At 38.9% G+C, this 25,195-nt stretch overlaps 1 protein-coding gene across 10 annotated transcripts in view; it reads right to left on the bottom strand.

Moving 5' to 3' along the window:
* Positions 1-23,382, bottom strand: part of TRPM3 (transient receptor potential cation channel subfamily M member 3) — a 901,150-nt gene extending 877,768 nt beyond the window's left edge. For 2 of the 10 annotated variants that reach the window (XM_054658880.2, XM_009456711.5), the window contains exon 1: positions 23,040-23,381. In XM_054658880.2, the coding sequence (XP_054514855.1) occupies positions 23,040-23,222 (183 nt within the window). In that variant the 5' untranslated portion in view covers positions 23,223-23,381. Of the gene's footprint in view, positions 1-23,039 lie in introns of all 10 variants that reach the window. The other 8 variants (XM_003951454.6, XM_003951456.6, XM_054658878.2 and 5 more) reach the window with 7 other exon arrangements.
* Positions 23,383-25,195: the final 1,813 nt, after the last annotated feature.

The following is a 25,195-nucleotide window of genomic DNA, read 5'->3' on the forward strand; positions in this document are numbered from 1 at the left end:
TGGATATATATACACACACACGTATATATGTAGGTATACACACACACACACACACACACACACACACACACACTCATAAAGCTTTCTGCCCACCTATTTGCCTGAAAGCAGAACATAAATTTACAAACCTTTCCCTTCTCCCTCCTCTACCAGGAAGGTCAAAATTTCCTCCCCGGAGATGACTTTGGACCCTTATGAGCCTGGAGACAACACCAGAGGAATCCACATTACAAACTCTACCAACTAACCTATTTTTTTCATCTGCTTTTCTTCTAAATCCAGTAACGTATCCACCTTGTTAAGGACAAGTTGACAAAAATGGCTAAATGATGTCAGGCTGGCTGAGCTTCTAGACCTTGACTGCTCCCAACTGTCGCAAGCACCGCTCAATAGTTTTTCAACATTCTAGGGTGCCTTTGAGCTCCACCCAAAGCTCAAATCATTTGAATTCTTAAAGATGCCTTATAGACTACCTTCACCATTACAATGTCATAAGGTTCTTTCCAGATAATTCAGCACAGAGTTGGCCTTCCATTAAGACCATTTCTTCACTTCATTGTATCCAAATTCAGCAATCCTAGGTTTTAATTTGCATTTTTGTTTACATATAGGTCAGGAACTGCCATTTATTACCTTGTGGCAAGCCATTTTGTGGCATTTTTTCTACCAACTTTTAAAAACAGATTGGGGTTCAGATTTCCATTTTTTTTTCACTAAAACGTTTCAAGAAACTCCTTGACCACACATATGGCCAAGGCAGTGTGCTAGGTGTCAGGAATTCTATGCATATAAATGAGACATGTTCTCCTCTGGCAAGTCAAGGAGAGAAACAAATATACAAGACAGGTTAAATGATGTAAACATAAGCAATATCATAAGACAGATCTAGTCAGTTGCAAATATTACTGACAATGTTAGGTTTACTCTGGTTTCCTCTTATTCTGAATGAGTCCCTTTGCTTTTGTGTATAATTTTATTTTATAGAGGACCTATCTTCTCTGGCCTTCTCTCAGTTTGTATTTTATAGGTGTTTCCCTGTCTTTCACCATCATTCTCTCCCTGTAGATGGTATCATTTCTTTCAGTTCAGAAACATGCCCTGGTATTTTTCATATTAATAGGAAAAGTACCTTGACAGCATAGGACCTCCCAGTTGCCCATCTCATTTCTTCTGCTCCCTTGTACTTTATAGTTCTCAAAAGATTGAATGTATACACTGTCTCCATGACCTCACTTGTCATTCATTCCTCAGCCTACTCCAGTCTGGCTTCTTGTCCCTATTACTATAGCAAAACTGCTCTTGACAAATTCACATAGAATTCATATTGCCAGATGAAATGGGCTATTTAATATTCTCACCTTTCTGGACCTCTCTAAGCAGGATTCAACCCTCTTAATCACTTTTTTCCTGAAAGACCTTCCACTCTTGGCCTCTGTAATATCATTACCTACATATGTCTCTGGTTTTTCTTTTTCTGTTTCCCTGGATAGCTCTTCTACTAAATAAATCCACAAGGCTCTTTCCTAGACCCCCTTATTTTCTATGTACTATCATCCTAATTAACATCATGTGTTCATGGGCTTTAATATCACCCATAAACTGATAATACCCAGGTTAGCTCTAACTGGGACATCTTTTTGGGTTCTAGTCACATGTATTGAACTCACCAATTTGTTGCCACCATCTCAAAATCAGCATGTTCAAAACTTGGCCTTTGGCTTTCTTCCAAAGCCTATTTCTCCCCATGTGTTCAGGATTTCTATAAATATTACCATCCAACCAGCTGCTTAAGTCAGAAACATAGGACCCATTCTTGATTCATCTGCCTCTCTTAACACCCACTTGCATATTAATCGCAAATTCAATTGCACCCACCACGAAAATACATTAGAAGATCAGTCCATTTCTTCCCATCTCCACTGTCACCAACCTGGTCCAGGCCATCATCATTTCTCACCAGGTTTTCCCCCACAATAACCTCTCACTTCTTTTCTTTTGCCTTTTCCAACTCTTCCCCTCACAATGCATTTGCAGAGACTTTAGCAATATTCATCAGCTCACATCATTTTCCTATTTAAAACTCTTCAATGGTTCCCATCATGCATAGAATAAAGTCTAGCCATTGACCCATAAGGGGCTACTACACAATCTGGCCCCATGTTTCTCCCTAAATTCATCCCGTAGCACTCTTTGCCTCCTTCTCTGGCTCCAGCCTATTAATCTCTTAGTTCCTCAAACATGCCAAGTTCTTTACTGTTGAAGAGAGTTTGCACATGTTGCTCCCTCTACCTGGAATGCACTTCCTATACTAGATCTTTCTCCACCCTTAGATTATAACAGCCTCAATGTAACCTCTTCAGAGAAGATTTCCCTGACCTCCCTCTAATATTATACCCCTTGTGCCAGTTATTTTATGCCACTGCACTTTTTGTATTTCACAATTAGGTTTCATCTACTTGTTTATTGGCTGTGTCTCCCACTAGACTGTGATCTGCACAAGGACAGCAGTAAGCCCAGCGCCTAGGACAATGCCTAACACATTATAGGCAATCAACAAACATTTAAATAATTAATCAGCTTTATAAGAATTTGCAAAATGACATCCATACTGGGAAAATAAATAATCTCTTCAGCCCCAGCAACTCTTTTTTTTTTTAATTTAGGGTTTTTTGAGGTTTTTTTAATGGTCTGCATATACCACACACTACCACTGGCACTTTTACATATTACCTAACTTGTTTTTCTCAATAAATTTTCAAGATAAGGATTATTCTCCAAACTGTACTTATCAAGAAACTCTCAAGCAATGAGATAAGGTAGGTCACTCATAATGATACAGAGTGTCAGGGATAGAACCCAAATCTAACTCCAATCTTCTGAAACTCTCTTGATTATACCCAGGGCTGGCTTCGGGGACATGAGATTGGTTTAATTGCACACGGCCCCATGCTGTAATGTTCTGCTGTTGCCATTTAAAATTATTAATTTCTGAATATGGGTACTTGCATATTTATTTTCCACTGGACCCCATAAATTATACAGATGCTTCACAGGTTTTGCTGTGAAAAGCTTCCTTGACTTTATTCCTATTAGCTCGGCATCTCAGAAGAATTTAGGATCTAAGAACACTGATTTACACTGTGCTAAAAGTTGTAAAGTACTTACTAAGGCATTAAGACCAAAAAAAAAAAATTCAGACCTAATCCCAGAGGTAATTCTCTATTTTTTTCCTCTGTCTTCAGAAACGCCTGCTTATCTCCTTTTTATGTCTGCCATTTTATGATTTCATCCTTGAATAAAAGATTACTTTCCCAATTTTACTCTTTCTAATCCCATGAAACTAGATTTTAGACATTGGTAGTCAGCTAAGAAATGGCTTTGAATAATGCAGTATTGCTCCTGGTTAGTGCATTATTCACAAATTCACTAAACCCACAAACAACTGAATTGATTAATTATACCTTAGAACAATAATGCCTTACTCACGGTATTTTTTTTCTTCAGTGGTCAATGATTGCATCTTGTACCATGGAGTCCAGGTTGTTGTTGATAGACTCAAAGTGGTGATACGCATCTCTCCTTAAACCCTCCTCAGTCTTACTCTAAAGTTTTTATAACTGAGAGGTTCTCAAACTGTCATGCCCAGACCATCAGAAGCAGAAGCAACACCTGGAAACTTGTTAAAAATGCAAATTCTCACACCACACTTCAGCTGTATTTATTTAGAAAATCCAGAGGATGGGACCCAGTAAGCTGTGGTTTAACAAGCCCTCCAGGTGATTCTGATATATGCTAACATCAAGAACCACCATCATAGATAATGGTCACTAAAATAGTGTTATCCTCACTAGCAAAGACATGGAATCAACCTAGGTGCCCATCAACAGTGGACTGCATAAAGAAAATGTGGTACATAAATATCATGGAATACTATGCAGGCATAAAAAAGAACAAAATCATGTCATTTGCAGCAACTTGGATGCAGGTGGAGGCCATTATCGTATGCAAACTAACACAAAAACAGAAAACCAAATACTGTATGTTCTCACCAAGTGCGAGCTAAACATTGGGTACAAATGGACATAAAGATGGAAACAGTAGATGCTGGTGACTGACTAGTAGAGGGAGGAGGAGGCAGGGGGCCAGGGTTGAAAAACTACCTCCTGAGTACTATGCTCACTTCACTATCTGGATGATGGATTCAACTGAACTCTCAACCTCCGCATCACACAAAATACCTTTGTAACAAACCTGCACACGTACCCCCTGGATCTGAAATAAAAGTTGAAAAAATAAAATATAAAATAAAATAAAATGTGTTGTCATAATTTGGGTTATCAACTAAATCACCTGAGGACCTTTTCAAGCTATAGTTTTCCTAACACTGCTACAGAGATAGAAAGTTCACAGGCATGGTATAGTCCATCCAGTAGCCTGTTTTTTTGTTGTTGTTTGTTTGTTTTTTGGTTTTTTTTGAGACAGAGTTTCGTTCTTGTTGCCCAGGCTGCAGTGCAATGGCGCAATCTCAGCTCATTGCAACCTCCACCTCCTGGGTTCAAACAATTCTCCTGCCTCAGCCTCCCAAGTGGCTGGGATTACAGGCGCCCGCCACCATGCCCGGCTTTTTTTTTTTTTTTTTAGTTGAGATGGGGTTTCACCAAGTTGGCCAGGCTGGTCTCAAACTCCTGACCTCAGATGATCTGCCCTCCTCAGCCTCCGAAAGTTCTGGGATTACAGGCGTGAGCCACCACACCAGTCAGCCTGTTTTTTTTAAACAGCTTTCCAGGTGATTCAGATGGCCATCAAGTTTGGGAACCCTTCTCCCATGGAGTGGCTGTTTAAAATCAGTTACTTATTTGGATGAACAGTTTTACATTTCATCATTGAGTTTCTTCAGAATTTCTGGACATGTGCTTTTTGTTATTGTTCTTAGGAACTGTGAGTGTGTATGTGTGGGTGTTTATATCATTGATGAATCTCTACCAAGCTTGACAAATGTAATCTAAAACTACTAATTCTGATGCTTCTGGCATGCTTCAGCAGCCAATTTGCAAGTGATACTAATCTAAAAGACTTGCCTAATGAAAAACATATAGCACACAGACAAATTTTTAAAATATCAAGAGCAACAACGAAAACGGATTTATACTTTCTCATGGCTCCTTTTAATCCTTGAGTAGGTACTGAATGAATACCTTATAATCATCAAGTTGACCCAGATTTCAAGAATTTGCTTCTTAATTTAAAAGCAAGAACTTCATGATTGCACCGCACTCCAACCTGGGCAACAAAGTGGGACCCTGTTTCAAAGGAAAAAAAAAAAAAAAGGAAACAGGCTTTTTATCTAGATATAAAGAGCATTTTATTGAGGACCTAATCTTTGCACAATACTGTATCTCATTGGTTAATCTCATTTTTGTCCTGGTCATCAGCCAGAGGGAAACTGGAATGAGAAAATACTTTGACTAAAAGTGGATCTTCACTGTTCTCCTTAATTCATTTCTCCCAACTACCTTTCATATTCTTCAGAGGGATAAGAGTAAATGTTTTTTCTGGTAGCTCACCTGTCAATCTTTGCTCCATATTTCAGAAAAGTAATGGGTTAAAAAATAATAATAAAAGAATAAAAGAAGAATTGCCCTACATTTTTTTCTATTTCCTCCACTTTTTAAGACTATAGAATGTAGAGCCATGCACGCTGATTTCAAACCTAAACTTCATAACATTGGGCAAGTTATTTAATATCTCTGTGCCTTAGTTCCCTTATCTGTAAAATGAGTACAATGAGGTTGTCATAAGAAATAAATGATTCAATATATGTAGATCTCACAGAACAGTTTCTGGAACATGGAGTCCAACATGGGTAACTATCACTAACATTCTCATGTCACTGCAGTTGAATCTGCCCTGTGTAGTTGGAATCTGCAAATACACAGCTTCCAGTATCCTAAAGGCCAAACTACATCATCCTGCTTTCAATAAAACATTTTACGGTTCTGTTTGTGATTTCGTACATTACTCACAGTGTATACTGCAAAGCCTAGGGTTGTTTTGAATCCCCTAATCTTTCCCTAAGTGCTACACAGTCCCCCAATTCATAGATTGAGGGGAGCATTTGTGCACACAGGTTTGGAGTCAGACCTGGGTTCGAATCTCTCTCTCCTACCCTTCTTTTCCATGCTGACTGCTCCAGCCTCTTTGGCTGCCTTCTTGTTCCTCAAACACATCAGGCATGCCCCTGCCTCGGGACACTTGTACTTGCAGTTCACTCTGCATGGAATGTCCTTTCCCTCATTTAGTATCTCCATGGCTTGCTCCCTCACTTCCTTCTGACATCTACCTAACAGCAACAATCAGATAGCCTTTCTCCTTAGCTCAAATGGTGCCCCGTCTCATTCTCTATCTCCCTGTCTTGCTTTATTTTTCCTCACAGCACTTATAATCACTAGATATTTTATTACATATTTATTTGCTTGCCAGCGTATCTTCTGCTGGCCTTCATTAGAATATAAGCTCCAGGAGGGCTGGAACTTGATAAAATGAAAATGTTACCTACATAATCAGATTGTTGTACAAATTGAATGAGATAACACATATGAAATATTAAACTTTTATAAACAAAATGCTAAGCATACATCAAATATTCATTTTCCCCCCTCTTCTCATAACAAAGGAAGAGGGTCAGCACATTTTGCTGCTCTTATATCCCTACAAGATGGGAAAGAATGGATGGAAATTCTTCAATTCTATGGTCACTACTTAGATTAGCAGCAAAAGGCAACATGTCCTAATTAGATTTTAAATATACTTGGCTTTAAAGCTGTAGTCTTACAGTTTTTATAAGCATACGGAGTGAGATTAAATAAGAATGCTGGTGGCCGGGTACAGTGGCTCACACCTGTAATCCCAGCACTTTGGGAGGCTGAGGCGGGTGGATCACAAGGTCAAGAGTTCGAGACCAGCCTGGCCAATATGGTGAAACCCCGTCTCTATTAAAAATACAAAAATTAGCTGGGCATGGTGGCGTGCACCTGTAATCCCAGCTGCTGGGAGGCTGGAGCAGGAGAATCGCTTGAACTCAAGAGGCGGAGGTTGCAGTGAGCCGAGATCATGCCACCGCACTCCAACCTGGGTGAGAGAGCAAGACTCCATTTAAAAAAAAAAAGAATGCTTGTGAAAGGGGTATTTTTGATTAAATGATTTTCCAGTTAATCATCAACTCTTCTTTCGCCCATTGATTCTGAACATTTCTCTTTCTGATCTGAATGCAGTTTCTTGCCATAATAAGTAGGAAGCATAAAACATAAATCCATCCTCTTATGACTGAGTACAGTGTCTTGATTGAGGGTCATTGTGATGGACATCAATACTTATTTGATACAATTGAAAATATTGAAGATATAGCATATTGGCTTGACTCTATTCTAACCTTGAGATAAACCAAGGTAATAACTTCCCCAAATTAAACTCCTAATGAAGACACTTATTTGTCTCTTGTCATATTTTTAATAGTAGATATCTCACACACACAGAGAGAGAGAGAGAGAGAGCCCACTTAACAAGTGTTCCGTAAGTTTCACTTGATGAATTTAAAGTTTTCTAGATCTGGTTTTGATTGACATCACATAAAGAAATAACCAGGGCTTATCTAAAACTTGAAAGGATAAGTAAATGTTTCAGCACATTAAAAAGATACTGGAAATAAAGTCTTCAGGTCATGTAAATACAATTATATTGCCCTATTTTTAATTTTTTTCATTCAATAATTCTCCTCAAACTAAGCTTGTTTGCAGGCCTGCAGACAATATAGTTTCATTATCAAGTACTGCCTTGACTTAGTCTCAACATCCATAGTGACCTTTAAGCCAACTTCAAGAAGAAATCATCTTTGTGAGGGAAAAGACACACATTAACGTTGCTTACACTCTTTTTATCATCTTACCTCTGACTCACGAGTCAGTAGCATATTGACAAAAAATTAAAGGGTAGTTATATTTGAATTCTTTCTCTACCTTTTCCCAGCTGACCTTGGTTAAAATAGACTTCACTTCTCTGAAATTTTATTTCATCTTCCATAACTTGTGCATCAAAATAAAACCCACAGTGGAATGATGATGAAAGATTACATAAGAGATCATTGAAAGAGCCTGGTATTAATAAATGCCAAAATTATGCTCATTTTTCTCTCTTACTTCATCTTCTCTCTGTCCAGGATATGAAACACCAAAGTCTACAGGATTTTCATTATGCTCTTTCACTTACTTCACACATAATTACTGAGTTTCTACAACATGCCAGCCACTCAGCAAGATTTGGGAATACATTGATGAATAAAATACAGTCGTTGCCCTGAAGGAGATCCTAAACCAAAGGACCCGATTATACTCTATGTACATATAAGGTTTTTACCCAGGAAGAAGCAATAACATCCAGCCTTCTAGAGGTCTTACAATGTGTATGATTCATAAACTATGCAGTAATACAATATCCTGTGAATTACCTCACTGCTCACATTAATACAGGACCATGATGTTATCATACCAGCCTAACAGTCTGTCTCCATCGGTGGACCCAAAGGCACCAGTTATACAAGATAGAGTATGATTGAAAAAATAATGTTTTCTGTCCCCCAACTGTATTCAATGGATAATGAGACAAAAGTAGGACTTTTTTTTTTTTTTTTGCTTATCTCTGGTTCCTTCTGCATTCATTTTCATGGCCTATTCATTTGGGATGTTTGGTCTTAATAATATGAATTAAGCTCTTGTTTTAGTTACTGTTACCAGTGCATTCTATAGTTACATTCAATAACTTGATGAACCTTCAAAGCAATGAGCTCTTTTTGTAGCTGTAAACCAGATCATTCTCATTTTGTCCTAGGCCTTGGTAATTTGAATCATTATTGTTTATCTTTTAAGGAAAATTTAATTTCATTTAGTGTGGGAGTATCTAATGCTTTTAAATGCATAAAAACTCATTTCTTTGTCACAAAATGGCTGTCGATAATTTAGAACATGGAAAACAATTTTAAAGTTTATCTTTTTGTTCAAAATGTGTGTTTAGAGGGATGACTTTGTGATATGAAGCCAAAAAATGGGACTAGATCCTATTCTGAAACTGGTACCCACTCTGGGCAATGTGTTGGTGACAGCAAATGTCAGGTCCAATTATACAACTTCCTCTCAATAAATCTTGAAGGGCTTCTTTTATTAGAGAATTTATAAAGACAACAACAACAAAAAGACATATAATGAATACTCACCAATTACCTTAAACTTAATTATACACACAAGTTGGAATAGTAATACTAATAATATATAGTATAACTACAGTAAAATCCTTAGTTAGGAAAGATAAAGGGAAAAGCGTCTAAAAGTGAAGATCCAAGTCTTTTTGCCTTTGTCTTCATTTCTATGCTGTGCTATGAATATAATCTTCAGCTTTCTTTACTTTTTGTTTCATGCTTCACTGGTACTTATTTGCAGCCATGAATGACCAATTGCAGAATTTCTAAGCCTTCATCTCTGATATGGTTTTGCTATGTCCCCACCCAAATCCCATCTTGAATTGTAGTTCCCATAATCCCCATATCATAGGAGGGACCCAGTGGGAGGTAATTGAATCATGTGGGCAGTTACCCCCATGCTGTTCTTGTGACAGTGAGTGAGTTCTCACAAGATGTGATGGTCTTATAATGGGCTTTCCTCCTTCGTTTGGCATGTCTCTTTCCTGCCACCATGTGAAGAAGGACATGTTTGCTTCCTCTTCTGCCATGATTGTAAGTTTCCAGAGGCCTCCCCAGTCATGCTGAACTGTGAGTCAATTAAACCTCTTTCCTTTATAAATTACCCACTCTCGGGTATGTCTTTATTTGCAGCATGAAAACAAATACAATATCCAACCATCAGAGTCTCCATCAGCTGTGTATCTACAAACATGGTTGTTAATTTTTCTCTAATTCTGAACAAGTGCTGCAATTTTAAGCTCAAAACTTTCCCACAGATACAAATGAGTGTTGTAGACACATAACCCAAGATTACCTGCTACACATGCTATAGGCAAATTGGCTTTATATCTCTCTGACTTTTGACAGGAAGATAGCAGCTCTAGGTCGGATGCTTCACATCCCCTAGCTCTTTGTGCTTCTAACACATAGAAGCTTTATGCACTTTGGAAATTTCCTGAATTATCATAGAATGTCATCCTGAGGCTGGGCACAGTGACTCACATCTGTAATCCCAGCACTTTGGAAGGCCAAGGTGGGCAGATCACATGAGGTCAGGAGTTCAAGGCCAGCCTGGCCAACATGGAGAAACCCCATCTCTACTAAAAATACGAAAAAAATTAGCCAGGTGTGGTGGCGCGCACCTGTAGTCCCAGCTACTCAGGAGGCTCAGGCAGGAGAATCACTTGAGCCCAGGAGGTGGAGGCTGCAGTGAGCCGAGATCATTCCATTGCACTCCAGCCTGGGTGACAGAGCAAGACTCTGTCTCAAAAAATACAAATAAATAAATAAAGTCATCCTGTTGTGTGCTAAATGTTTGTGTCCCCCCCAAAATTCATATGTTTAAACTTAGTTCCCAAGGTGATGATATTAGGAGGTGGGGTCTTTGGGAGATGACAAGGTCATGAAAGTGGAGCCCTCAAGAATGGGATTGGTGCCCTTATAAAAAAGTTCCACTACGTAAGAACACAGCAAAAGACAGCCACCTAGGAAGCAGGCCTTCACCCTCACCAATCATCAAATCTGCCAGCACCTTGATCTTGGACTTTGCAGCCTTCAATATGATAAGAAATAATTTTCTGATGTTTATAAACCACCCAGGCTATGGTATTTTACTAGAGCAGCCTAAATGGACTAAAACACATCCTCTGTGACAGATATTCTAGGGAAAACCATCTATTTATTGTTTCCATGAAGTTTTATAGTTTAATTGTTCAAGGCCCAATGTGGTATGACTTCAGTTGTACTTGCAGTAATTTGGTTTTTCAGCTCAGAATTTTCTAGACTTCTTCACAAAGCCATACTTCCCTAAAATAGGCCCATTTTTGAAAAGAAAGGGAGACTCAACTTCTCACCTTATTTGACGTTAACATTTTGAAGACTGTGTTAAATTTTTCACCTTTCTTTCTTGCCTATTAACAGTGATGTATAATAATTATCTATTACTATAATCTTTATTTATGGAGCAAAGGAGACACTTTTATCAAAAATCAGATGTCCTCAAATAACAGGAAAAAATGGTAACAGCTCCATTTTAAAACGAATTATAATGCAAACTTTCAACTTAAGTGTTGTTCTCATTCATTGAGAAGAAAAAAATAATAAAATATTTACAAACTATTAATAATTGCATTTTGCAATATCCATGGAGAAAATATTAAATAAGAATATGCAAAAAATTATTTTACCTGTACAGCTTCGATTTAATTAATCAATAACTCAAATTTACACTATCTGTTCATGAGTACAATCCATTGGTTTTCTCACTCATTTGACCCATCTTATTAAACTTTTTAGCAGACTAATAATATAATTAAGACAAGTTTAGTGTACTTATAATGTGAATAATATATAAAATATGTATAATTACTATCTAATAGTCTTACAAGATATCATGTTATATGCCAAATTCTAGTTTCATTTCTCCCCTCTGTAGCAAAAAAGTCTCTCAGAAGTCTTTTTCACATTTCTTTCTTCTATAGCATTTGAGTCTTTATCTTGTAGGGAGTGGGTGCTCTTTAAAACAAAACATTCACATACCCAAATTTACTGAATATCCACTAGTAAGATAGGCAATTTCCTCTTCTACTGCCAGCACTATAAATTCAACACTCAGAAACCCAAAGTGTGCAAGGAGCCTCATCTATTCTGTTCCTTTGTCTACCAGCAGAACCTCATTCCAAATACATGAGTATTTATCATGGATTTAAAGACACCTTAGAGAGAATCATTCAACACCATCTCCATAACATTTTCTAGTGAAGGGTTAACAAATCAAAAAGTAATATCTCAATGCCTATGGAAGGCAGAATAATAACCTCCCAAGGAGGTTCACAACCTAATTTCCAGAACCTGTGAATATGCTACTTTACATGTCAATGGGGAATAAGGTAGCTAATCATTTGACCTTAAAATAAAGAGATGGTTTTCAATTACCCAGGTGGGCCCAATGTAATCATAAGGTTCCCTAAATGCAGAAGAGAGAGGCAGAAGAGGAGAATCAGAAAAAGCAATGTGATAGCAGAAAGGCCAAAAAGATGTAACTTTACTGCCTTTGAAAATGGAGAAAGGGACTGATATGGCTTGGCTGTGTCCCCACCCAAATCTCAACTTGAATTGTATCTCCCAGAATTCCCACATGTTGTGGGAGGGATCCAGCGGGAGATAATTGAATCATGGGGGTCAGTCTTCCCCATGCTAGTCTCGTGATAGTGAATAAGTCTCACAAAATCTGATGGGTTTATCAGGGGTTTCTGCTTTTGCTTCTTCCTCATTTTCTCTTGCTGTCACCATGTAAGAAGTGCCTTTTGCATCCTGCCTTGATTCTGAGGCCTCCCGCCTTGATTCTGAGGCCTCCTCAGCCATGTGGAACTGTAGGTCCGATTAAACCTCTCTTTTATTTTTCTTTCTTTTTTTTTTTTTTTTTTTTGAGATGGCATCTTGCTCTGTCACACAGTCTGGAGTGCAGTGGCTTGATCTCGGCTCACTGCAATCTCCGCCTCCTGGGTTCGAGCGATTCCCCTGCCTCAGCCTCCAGAGTAGCAGGGATTACAGGCACGCACCACCATGCCTGGCTAATTTTTTGTATTTTAGTAGAGACGGGGGTTTCACCATGTTGGCCAGGATGGTCTCAATCTCCTGACCTCTTGATCTGCCCACCTCGGCCTCCCAAAGTGCTGGGATTACAGGCGTGAGCCACCACTCCCGGCCTAAACCTCTTTTTCTTCCCAGTCTTGAGGATGTCTTTATCAGCAGTATGAAAACAAACTAAGACAGGGACCATGAGCCAAGGAATGTGGGTGGCTTCTAGAAGCTGGAAAAGGCAAGCAAATAGATTTTCATCTAGATATTACAGAAACACAGCCCTGCTGACATCTTGATGTGTAGTCCAGTGAAACCCATGTCATACTTCCGCACTACAGAACTGAGATAATAAATACATGTTACTTTCAGCCACTAAGTTTGTAGTAATTTCTTATGGCAGCATTGGAAACTTAACACGATGCCCAACACTTTTTTAAATTCTGAAAGCAGAATCTTTAATACAGAAATAGTTTGACAATATATTTTTACAAGTTCTATTTCTTAATAATACTTTAATTGGCCTCCACAATTAATGGGTCAAATATTTTCTTCTAGTTAACTGAATACAATGCCCCAATTAAAATCTAAGGCCTGACAGTACACTAACAAATTAATGCCACCACACAGCTCCTATTATTATTAGCTCAACTTTTTAAAAACTGTCTCAAACATTTATCTTGACTATTACATGAATTATAACTCAGAATAAGAAAATAGTTGATGAAGGAAGTTTCTGCTTATAAAATTATTTCAGCTAATAAATGAAAAAGGAAAGACAGAATCATAATATCACTATTTTGCAATGCCCAAATAAAATAATGGATCTTGGCAAACTCCAAATAAAGGCCAGATCCATTCCATTATCAGTTTTTCTTAGCCTGTAAGCTAAGAATAATTTTTGCATTTTTAAATGGTTAAAATATCAAAAGAATAATATTTCATAAGGTAAAAATTATATGAAATTCCTATTTTAGTGTTTATAAATGATGTTTTGTTGGAACACAGCCATGACCATTTATTTACATAATGCTTATGGCTGCTTTTGAAAGAACTGTAACAGCAAGAATTGAATGATTATAAGAGACCTTATAGCCTGCAAAACCTAAAACACCAGCCGGGCGCGGGGGCTTATGCCTGTCCTAGCAGTTTGGGAGGTTATGGTGGGTGGATCACCTGAGGTCAGGAGTTTGAGACCAGCCTGGCCAACATGGTGAAACCCTGTCTCTACTAAAAATACAAAAATTAGCCGGGAGTGGTGGCAGGCACCTGTAATCCCAGCTACTAGGGAGGCTGAGGCAGGAGACTCTCTTGAACCCAGGGGCGGGGGTTGCAGTGAGCAGAGATGGCACCACTTCACTCCAGCCCGGGCAAAAGAGCGAAACTCTGGAAAAAAAAAAAAAAGAAAAAAAAAACCCTAAAACATTTACTATTTGGCTCTTTGAAGAAAAATTTTCCAGCCCCTTCTCTAAGCAATCATCCCCAGTGGTGGCTAATACCCAAAAATGAGAGACAGCCAGAATACATATGAAGTATTATTGCCAAAAACTCAAATTAAAACTGATCTAGGCACCTGGTCAAATCACCAGTTCATAGGAAATACAATGGACAGAGAAACATCTGAGATGACACCATTGGGATGTATTCAGCAAAATACAGAATGTAGAAAACTGTGCAGGATAAGTACATTTCTCTGACAAATAATTGTTGAGAGGAAAAGAAGAGAGATCAGGAGAGGGAAAACCATAGACTAAAAAGGAAAATTATAATGTGTCCACTACAGTTGGATTCTAATTCAAACAGAATTATGAGATAATCAAGGAAATACAGTTCTAACTTAATATCTGTGGGTATTAAGAAGTTTTTTTTTTAATTTGATAATAGTGTTACAGTTTTGTTTTAATAGAGTCCTGGGTGGTTGCAGTGCCTCATGCCTGTAATCCCAGCACTTTGAAAGGCTGAGGTGGAAGGATCACTTGAGCCCAGGAGTTTGAGACCAGCCTGGGCAATGTGGCAAAACCCCTTCTCTACAAAAAAAATATAAAAATTAGCAGGGTGTGGTGGCGCATGCATGTAGTCCCAGCTACTTGGAAGGCTGAGGTGGGAGAATCACCTGAGCCCGGGAGGCTGAGGCTGCCATAAGCAGTGATTGTGCCACTGCACCCCAGCCTGGGCGATAGAGTGAGACTCTGCCTCAAAAATAAACAAATAAATAAATCTTTCTCTTCCAGATATTTTTTAGAGGAAGTGATGTAATACCTAAGACTTGCTTACAAATAATCTAGTGGGAGAGAGAAGAAATAGAAAATAGGGATATAGATGAAGCAAGATTGATTTGTCATGATTTGATCATTATTAAAGCTGGGTTATAGGTTTATTACACCATTGCCTCTACTTTTGTATATGTTTGTAATATCCCACAATAAAAGAAAGTTTTAAAAACATTCCTTCCCAAAGTCCTTGAGCTTCATGAAGAGATTAATTTTATAACTATAATCTATTTCAATACATAAAGAATCCAGTAATAAAAATGCCAAAAGCAAAAAGTATCATATTTCAATATAGTATGGATTTTATATTTTAGCCCCAAGAATGTCAATAAACTACCTTTGGTAAAAACAGAAGAATGGACATTTCAAGGACCAGGATCTGCTATAGAAAATAATCATCTTGGAAAAGACAAGCTGATTTTATTTTCTAAAGCATTTTCAAAACCAGCCCAATACAATTAACAGTCATTACATCATGGATGTGATCAACAACATTCTAATTTCAGAAAAATTAAAGACCATAAACAACATCTCCTGTCAAACAAAAGCAACTTCTGCTTTTTACATGCATTGTAACAAGTCTAGTTAACACCAATATTTAGATAACTGTTTCCATTCAGTGAATAGCTCTGACCAGACACTGAATTAACTATACATATCAACACACTTAATGTTCATAAGTCATCCTGGGGGGCAGGTATTTTCATCTTCATTTTATCATGATGGAAGACAATAAGATTCAGTTGCAAAACCAGCGAATGACCTGAACCAGGCTGGAAATCAAGTCTGTCTAATTTGAATGTTAATACAGTCTTAGATCGGAAGGCCAGCACTACTCCCCTGCTGCCCCATGCAAAATTTTGGCTCAGGTCAGAGATTGGGATCCAGACAATCAAGGAAATGGCATGGGGACATTTTAGCTTATTTTAAGACATTTTATTTATTTCAAAAAAATATGAAGAAAAGATGGCAAATTGTTCACCTCTAATGTGTATTATGATTATGTGGATTATTTTTGTCACGTTCTCTACTATTTTTGTATATTTGAGACTAAGTTTTAAATAAAAATAAATACAATAAATACTTTTCTTAGGCTGGGCGCAGTGGCTCACACCTGTAATCCCAGCACTTTCGGAGGCCAAGGCGGGCAGATCACGAGGTCAGGAGATCGAGACCATCTCTGGCTAACACGGTGAAACCCTGTCTCTACTAAAAATATTAAAAAAATTAGCCGGGCATGGTGGCGGGCACCTGTAGTCCCAGCTACTCGGGAGGCTGAGGCTGGAGAATGGCGTGAACCCAGGAGGCGAAGCTTGCAGTGAGCCGAGATTGAGCCACTGCACTCCAGCCTGGGCGACACAATGAGACTCCATCTCAAAAAATAAATAAATAAATAAATAAATAAACAAACACTTTTCTTTATTAACAAAACACTGAAGTGAATCTTAAACTCACTAGGAAAGGAAGAAGGATTATCCTAGCAGAACTGGGGAGAAAAGAGTCATAGAAATATAATTCACCCAAGGCTACACAGCTAATAATGGACAGAACCAGGATTCCAATCTAGATCTGCTCAGTTCCAGAGCCACCATACTGTACCATACAAATATTTGCACTTGCTGTCATTGTTGTTATTTCTTTTTCTCATCTAACTTGTCTCCCATTCACTGCACTGGTATCTATCCTCATGACTCATTTAAAATGACTCTCAGAAAGGTATTATTGCCCTCTTTCCAAATTGCAAAATCCAAGTGACTGTTTTTCTTCCTCATCTTTTGAGAAGCAGGCATAAATGTCTCAGAAGCTTTTTCTCCAAATCTCCCACCACCACACTTAAAGAGGCATTGACTACTTTAACCTTTGCTCCAATGTACTCTGACTATAAAGCTAGACTTTGTATATCTCTGTGTTGTCACTTTGCATATTTCTTGTGTTAAACTATCAGCTCTATTAGAGAGGCTGTCCAGTACTTACCATGGTGCCTAACACTTCTTAAGTGTTCAACGAAAGTTAGATGAATGTTTCTTTAAACGTTGTTCTCTATAATCCTTTCATTTTTGCTTTACCAGCCCTCATTTGGCTTTGCAAATGAAAGAAATAAAAAGTAAAAGCAACACATGGAAGACCATCACAGCTGGTCTAACAAAATGAAAGAAATATTTTCTTACTATTTATAAGTTACTTTTAATGATTCCATTGTTTTTAAAGATCTAGTAATTAATCGCAGGAGAAGCTGTTCTAATATCTTTGGGAATAATGAAAACAAACTTAAAATCATCACAATGCAAAGATATTTTACTCCTCCAAACTTAAAGTATTTGAATTAGGCATTTTCTAACATATTCGTGGTCCTCAAATTAAAGCTGAAACTAAATTAAAATTTTTAATTCACTGTGATGAGGAGGAGGAGCTTGTTGGTTGTTATATTAATTACTAGAGAAAGATATTATTTCAGAAATGCTTCAACAAAATGGACCATTATCAGAAAATGGTCTTTTTTTTTCACAAAAAAAAAATCACAATAACCAGAAAACACAAATGTATTCCTGAGCAATACAACATTGTCCCTTTTTTATTTTTTTAACAGAGTGAGTAAAAGGCAGTAGACAAAAATCAACCTGTCAAGAAATGGTTTATACAGTAATGGGCTAGCACTGCAGGAGATTCGCTCTGCTTTCATCAGGAGAGCCCTTTGTGTAACAAGAACAAACTACTAAAGGTTTAATGACATTGCAATAGCATATTAGACACTGAAAAAGGAAACAACAATTCTTTTCACCCAGTTGCCATTGCTTCTACGATAGCCACAAAGGACCTACTAGCCACGTAATCCTTAAATGGGCAATTGGTTGGGAGATGAGTTTTTCTGACTTTAGTTTTGCCTTTGACTCGGCTTTTTTTTTTTTTTTTTTTTTTTTTCTGAGACGGAGTTTTACTCTGTTGCCAAACTGGAGTGCAAAGGCATGATCTCGGCTCACTGCAACCTCTGCCTCCAGGGTTCAAGTGATTCTCTTGCCTCAGCCTCCTGAGTAGCTGGGACTACAGTCACGCACTACCACCCCCAGCCAATTTTTGTATTTTTAGTAGAGATGGGGTTTCACCATGTTGGCTAGGATGGTTGCTATCTCCTGACCTCGTGATCCACCCGCCTCGGCCTCCCAAAATGCTGGGATTACAGGCATGAGCCACTGTGCCCGGCCTTCTTCATTTATTTTAAGACCTTAAAGAATTCACTTTTAGCAGGGAAAACTGGAAATTACCTAGTAGGCTCAAAGAGGGCAAGTCAACAACAGAAACGAATGGTAGGTTTGTTTGTGGATCCCTCCTGCACGCACAGCATCTCAAACAGCTGTGAGAAGAGTAGCTTTGGTAACCAGCTGAAATGGACTTGCTTACTTGGCAGCACTGTGCTTTCTACATACTCACTGCTGTTTCCATACACTCTCTCAGTTGCCCACTTGTCTGCACAAGGTGTGATAATCTGTGGTTGGTACCTGCTGATAAGGGTAATTATAGCATTAGTGGAAGCAAGAGTGCTGTCTAAGGTTGAAAAACAACTCTAATTACACCTCCATCATTTTACTCCCTCAGCACAGTTTCTTTTTTTCCTTTTACAGAGTTTACTCAGAGACTAAATTAAATCTGCATCTATTTGAAAACAAGCTTTTAAATAGCTGTGGGGGTAGAAAGAGAAATCTCCTTTTAAAATTAAAAATACATACATGCTAAGTGCAAGGGAAAGGGGGGATATGGAGGGGAAAAAAGAATATAAATCCATTTATTACCACTAAACTATACACTGAAAAATGGCAAATATGGTAAATTGTACATGTATATTTTACCTAAATAAAAATAAATAAGTAAATAAAGATAAATGTGTGGTTAAATTTAAATTAAGGTTAAAAAGGAGAGCATATAATTTGGGAGAGGATAAATATACTTAATTGAAATCTAAATTATTTTTCTCTTTTTCCCAAAATAATGCTGGATTTTTTTCTTTATATTCTGATTTAAAAATTTGAGATGAAATAAAAATACACACACGCTGTGGTGAGCAGCTGACATTTGTAATGCGAGACAGCACTTGTTGAATCACCTTTCAATAGATTTCCATGCATTTCTGTACAGATAGAATCAAAACAAATAGCAGGAATAACAAGAACAATAATTCACAAAGAAATATGAAATCCAAATCTTATAGAATGGAGACAAAGAAGTCTTAAATTCCTTTTATACCTATTGACCAATTCAACACAGACAGTATTTAAAACATTAATATCCAGAAACTTAATTTGATATCTGAATTTCAAATGTATAACTTTCATAATAATAAAACTATGAAATTAATATATAACGTCTTTACATTTACTAAAAAACAGTTTAGATTTGAAAAATGACCTATGACGCAATCTCAGAAAGGAACAATTTCCAAGGAATGAATATAATTAAATACCACTTTACCGTATCGGAATTTTATGATTTGGGGTGTAATTTAATATTGTAGATTAATGGATTATAGCAAAGCAACATGAATTCAAAAAGCTTCCATTGTAAACCATGAAGCCTTAAAATATGGGAGAGAAGATGTTTCCTGAATTACAAAAATGGAAAAAAAAAAAAGTCTTTTCAAATCAACAAGGATTGATTTGTTAGACACACCCACTATTGTGGTCCAGAACTTGAGAACATGCATTTTAAATGCCACTATTAGGACACAGAACAGCTGCCCCTTCCTTCAGCTATTGCACAGGGCAACACTGCTTCTGCCTGTCACCAGAACAGAAGGAGATCCAAGTGGGCAGTGGCAGGGATAGCACACATTTTCTACTGTAGGCCTGCCATACTCCATAAGAGCATCAAGACTTCATTTACTCCAAAGAGACTGCCAGAAATGCAACTTTTGGGTTTCTAATATTGGCGTCAAAATCATGGAGTTACCCAACCTCTAAGAAAACCCCTACATATTTAGTGATAAGTAGGTAGGAAATCTAACTGTCAAAATCAAGTCAAGCCGACCTCCCCTACACTTTACGTACCAAAACAGCATGCCTCAGATCATGAATAAAGTCTTTCTGGATACCAGGAGTATAGCAGAACTCTCCTTACTAAAGAAAATATCTTCTATTAATTATGATGTATGCAATGCTTTGTTGCTAGTGAAAATGAAAACCAGGTCAGGCATGGTGGCTCATACCTGTAATCCCAGCACTTCGGGAGGCCGAGGCGAGCAGATCACGAGGTCAGGAGATCGAGACCATCCTGGCCAACATGGTGAAACCCCATCTCTACTAAAAATACAAAAATTAGCTGGGTGTGGTGGTGCGTGCCTATAATCCCAGCTACTCAGGAGGCTGAGGCAGGAGAATCACTTGAACCAGGGAGGCGGAAGTTGCAGTGAGCCAAGATTGTGCCACTGCACTCCAGCCTGGCGACAGAGCAAGAATACATCTCAAAAAAAAAAAAAAAAAAAAAAAAAAAAAAAAAAAAAAAAAAACTAATACAATCATTCCCCTTGAGGACAGAGTCATGGACTATATCATTCCCTCGGAATAACTTTAACTGGAAGTGATTTCAAGAATCCAACTAAAGCAGAGAAGAGAGTAACAAATGTCACATTAAAAAAACAATTATTTTATATTCTCAAAAGAAAAAAGATTTATGAAAGCCCCCATGTTTTACTATTAATCAAATTTTTCCACATTTTTCTATTTTGTCTTCAAAAGACAGAGTGAACCCCTCATATTTTCTTTGTCAGGATGGATACCACAATATTTTGGGGACAACACATAATGAATAAGATTCACAGTTACATTATAGAATATCTTATTTATTCATAAGAATAAATAAAGAACAGCATTAATCATATTAACTGCTTGAATCTTTACAGGTTAGGCTATTTTTTAACAGCTCACTTTAAGGGAGAGAAAAAATCTTACATTAAAGATTAAAAACTTTTATAAGCATGTCTGCTATAAGCATTATGATTTCCTTCCTCCTGTTTGCATAGATAAGTTGGGTGTCTCACTTACAAATGAAGTCAAAACTCTTTGTCAACAACTATAGAATCAAACCTTGGTTCAAAACCACCATCTTAGCTCTAAGATTTACAAAACCTCACTATCTTTGTTTAAAACACTGATAATTAAAAATTATAGCTAGAAGCACTTATTATTAGGTTTTTAGAAGAAAATCAATATCAAACTTGCCATGCAATGTGAGAATAAGCACAGGCTTTTGCCTTAACTGGTTTTTAACTGAATTACTAATGTTTCAATTAACAAGTACTACAGAGAACTACAGCACCATCATCACCCTTAGCAAACAGGAGGACATAGTTACTTTTCCAGATGTCTCTGGTTGTCATGGTACCCTCTTAGGCTCTTTTCCCACATTTTTATTCTAGGTAACAAACCTGCAATCATTTACTCTAACTTATAACATAGTTATATGAAGATTTTATATGTTCCTGATATAGACTGTGCACACACCTGTTGAACAGAATAAAAAATGCAGCATAAGAAGTTCCTTAGATTAACACTTAGACTTCCTCTTAAAAAGAGGATTGAATTTTTAGTTCACATACTTGATAAAAAACAGATGTCATGAATTTTATATTTTCCACATAATTTATTTCAGAAAAACCTATCTTCAGATTAATATTCTTTTGTAAAAAATATTTTCGAGTACACATTTCTAAACAATATTTCTACACCTGAAGTAAAATCACTTGCCTTTTTAGGGGTGCTATACCCATATTTAGATGAAAAAACCTGCTCACAAAAAACATTAAGTATTTGAGAAAAATACCTGAAATTTCATAACATTTTTGTAAACAAGCAACCAAAATAAACACACCAAAAATTTCAAATGTTTATATTACATTCTGTGGAAGTAATGTTTAAACATCTTACTTTTCAGGGATTAATTTTTATCCTTCAATGACGACTTCCCAAAAACAGAGCAGGGTAACATTAATCACGCTGTGGGATCAATGCTTATGTACCATTCTCTCTTTTAATTAAATCAAAGTCTCTTCAATATGCAACATCTGCTGTCAAGCCCTTTGGATGTAAAACAAATACACACACACACACACACACACACACACACACACACACGCTGGTATTCTTAATGATGTTTGGGAAGTTAAGAGTGGTGTATCCTCCTTCCCCAGGAGCAACAGGAGGACTTTGCACTCTCTTCTAGAACAGCGTTCTCTCCCTCTGGGATAAAGGAAAACATAATATTCACATACTAAAAATGCAAATGCAGCTAAAGTTTTTTATCAACTGCACTTCTCTACACACATATGATGCCTATATTAATTTCACTGGAGTGCTTTTATTGCACTAATTAGACAGTGAAGAGGAGCTGACACATGGGAAAACTTGTCTGAACGCTGTATATGTTAAGCAGTAGGATTACAAGCACCTGGGATATTCTTGCTATTCTCTGTATGCAAATGACATCCTGCAAACAATTAAACGCTCCCATTAAAATAGTGGGGGTGTGGGATGGAAAGAGCAAGTGCTAAGAGAGTAAAAATATGGCATGCCCTTTCTATTCCGCCCTCATTCAGCGGAGGCCGAGTACCTTCGACATGCTGCACAGACAGACCCTTGGGAACGTACACAGGAGTCACAATACACTCGACAACGTCTCACACGCTCTGTTAACTGCAAAACTCTTATGATCTAACAGCGAGCCCCCTCGCCTCTCGAACATGTTTTCAATTTTTGCAGAGCCGCCAGAGACGTCAGGAGACCCTCCCCTGCTGAAGGGAGGGAAGACGTTCCTTCTCGCCCTTCCTCACAGCCCCCAGCACTCTCTTTCATTAGAAGCGGCGCCACAAGTTCCCTGGCTCTCACCCTTAGGGAGGCAAGTTCAGCACCATGGAAAGGGCTCAAGTCGCGTGCGAAGAGAGAAAAGAAAGCAAAGACTGGGGCTCTCCCCCGGCCACTCACCGGCGTCTGCTGCGACGGGAGTCCCGAGCGTTTGGTGGACCCCTGCTTGGAACTTAACCTTTTCCACGACTCGGCAAACCTGCCCCGGCTGGCGCTCCGGCTGCGTCTGCGGCTCTCCGCGTTGTCCTCGCGGTCGGAGCAGCCCCGCTCCATTTCCGCCGCATCCCTCCACTTCTTCCCCATGAGAAGTTCGCCTCCCTCGGCCGGGAAACAGCCCAGCGCCGAGCGCTCTCGCTGGCTCCTCGCCGCGGGTCTCCCTCCAGCCTGCGCGCGCGGGTCTGCCTCCAGCCTGCGCGCGGCTCTCGGTTGGCGCTGCCTTTGCCTCCGCCGGCTCCTGCCAGAGCCCCGCGCTCCGTTACCGCCGCCGCCACCAGGCTGCGCTTGCGCCCGCGATTGGCTCAACTGTGGGCTGGGGCTGCGAGCGCCACCTGCGCCCGAGCCAGCTTTCTTTTGCGTCCCCAAATTGCTCTCCACCCGGCAGCCGCCGCCTTCTCTGGAGAGTGCAGGGCCCACGCCTGAGGCTGTTGATGCGCCGCAGGGTAGCGCTCCCAGCGGTCACCTCACCCTGCCCAGTACCCCAGACCAGGGGACCCACCTCCCCCCACCCCGAGCTGCGTGTGGAAGCCTAGGTTACCCGCACTGGATGGGTGGAGACTGCAGTTGACTTAGAAAAAGACAGGAAGGGGCAACTTTGTTCTTCCTGCTCCCTTTCTTCCCTTCTCTCTGCAACAACAACTCGCTCCTAAGTATCCTTGGGGAGAGTGGAGCTTCATCCCCTTGTCAGATGCCGCACTTATTTCTTCTCCAGCTTGCTCAGACTAGCCCACTGGGTCTCAGACTTGGCTGCACACTGGAGTTACCTGGATCTTTTTTCTCTTTCTCTTTTTTAAATGGTGATATTCCCCAGAGTCTAATTTAATTGGCCTGGCTGTGGCCTGGGAATCAGGATATTTAAAAGCTCCCAAGGTGATTCTAGCTGCTCCATCCCCATCAGCAATTAAGGGCCTTCAAGGGCCTGTACTGTGGCGGTAAGGCAGAGGAGGATTCTTGGGAAGGGAAGGCTCTTACTTCTCCTTACCTCAACTCATTTCTCTTTCCGGGGTAGGAATGGGGTATTCAGTTTCCCCTCTCACCCTGGGCGGTTAAGCAGCGAGGCGGACATGAGACGGATTCGTGGTGGAGCTCCTGTGTGTTGTGTATTCTGTAACCCCTGCACCTTGTTGTTCTTTCATGTTTTTGCCTTCTGCTCATTAGGACAGCCGGCTGGCCCTTATGAGTTTTGTGTCAGTTATTTTACCAGACTGAGCTGTCCACATGTCCTTGATCAAATGAGAGAGGGCAGTTGGGGGCATCACAAATTAACAAAACCAGAAAACAATGGCTTTACTCACCATTAAAGGGAGTGATGCCTAAAATCTCTCCCGGTTGAAAAGGGCCGTCTGGTTGCTTATCTGTTGCAATGGCAACAGATGTATTTTCATTTCTTTCTGAAATCAAGCATTCTCTGTCCTATTTGAATATTGCCAGATCTTCCCAGGAGGCAAAGGTGAAGAAGGATTAAGAGGGAAGGGGAGAGGGTGAGAAATGCTGTGGGAAAATTGGTGTTGTGGCACTAGCTGTAAAAATCATAATCTGAGTTGCAGTGGTCAGTGTGATTAAGCAGAGGTTCTGAAACTGGCTAGTTTACGGGAATGGAATACAGAGCTCTAAAATCCCACAGCTGTGCCCCTGTGTGTAGTGTTACATGAATATTAATCCTGCCATTTTAAGTAAAAGAGACTCACAGGGCATACATCCTATCTTTTTAAACAACCCTCTGTGTCTAGAAATCACACACCCATATTAAACAAAATGAGACTCTAAACAATGTTTGCAACACACAACGCCATTTAATGAGAAAACCACAGGCTCCATTTCACATTTTCTCACTCCCTATGTAAGTTCATGGATTTGAAATTATTAGTGACATTTCATGGAAATACCGTAATTTAGTCCAGATTCCTCCCCCTCGCAAAAACAAATCAAAATGATTATGCTTAGTTTACAAAATTACACAGGTATGAAAACCAAATACCAACTAGGGGGTAGAATAAAAGTCAGCATATTATTCCTTAAAGTAAACATTTACTTTTTCCTTTAGTTGCTTACAAAGGGGT

Source organism: Pan troglodytes, chromosome 11 (assembly GCF_028858775.2).
Source record: "Pan troglodytes isolate AG18354 chromosome 11, NHGRI_mPanTro3-v2.0_pri, whole genome shotgun sequence".
Lineage (NCBI taxonomy): Eukaryota > Metazoa > Chordata > Mammalia > Primates > Hominidae > Pan > Pan troglodytes.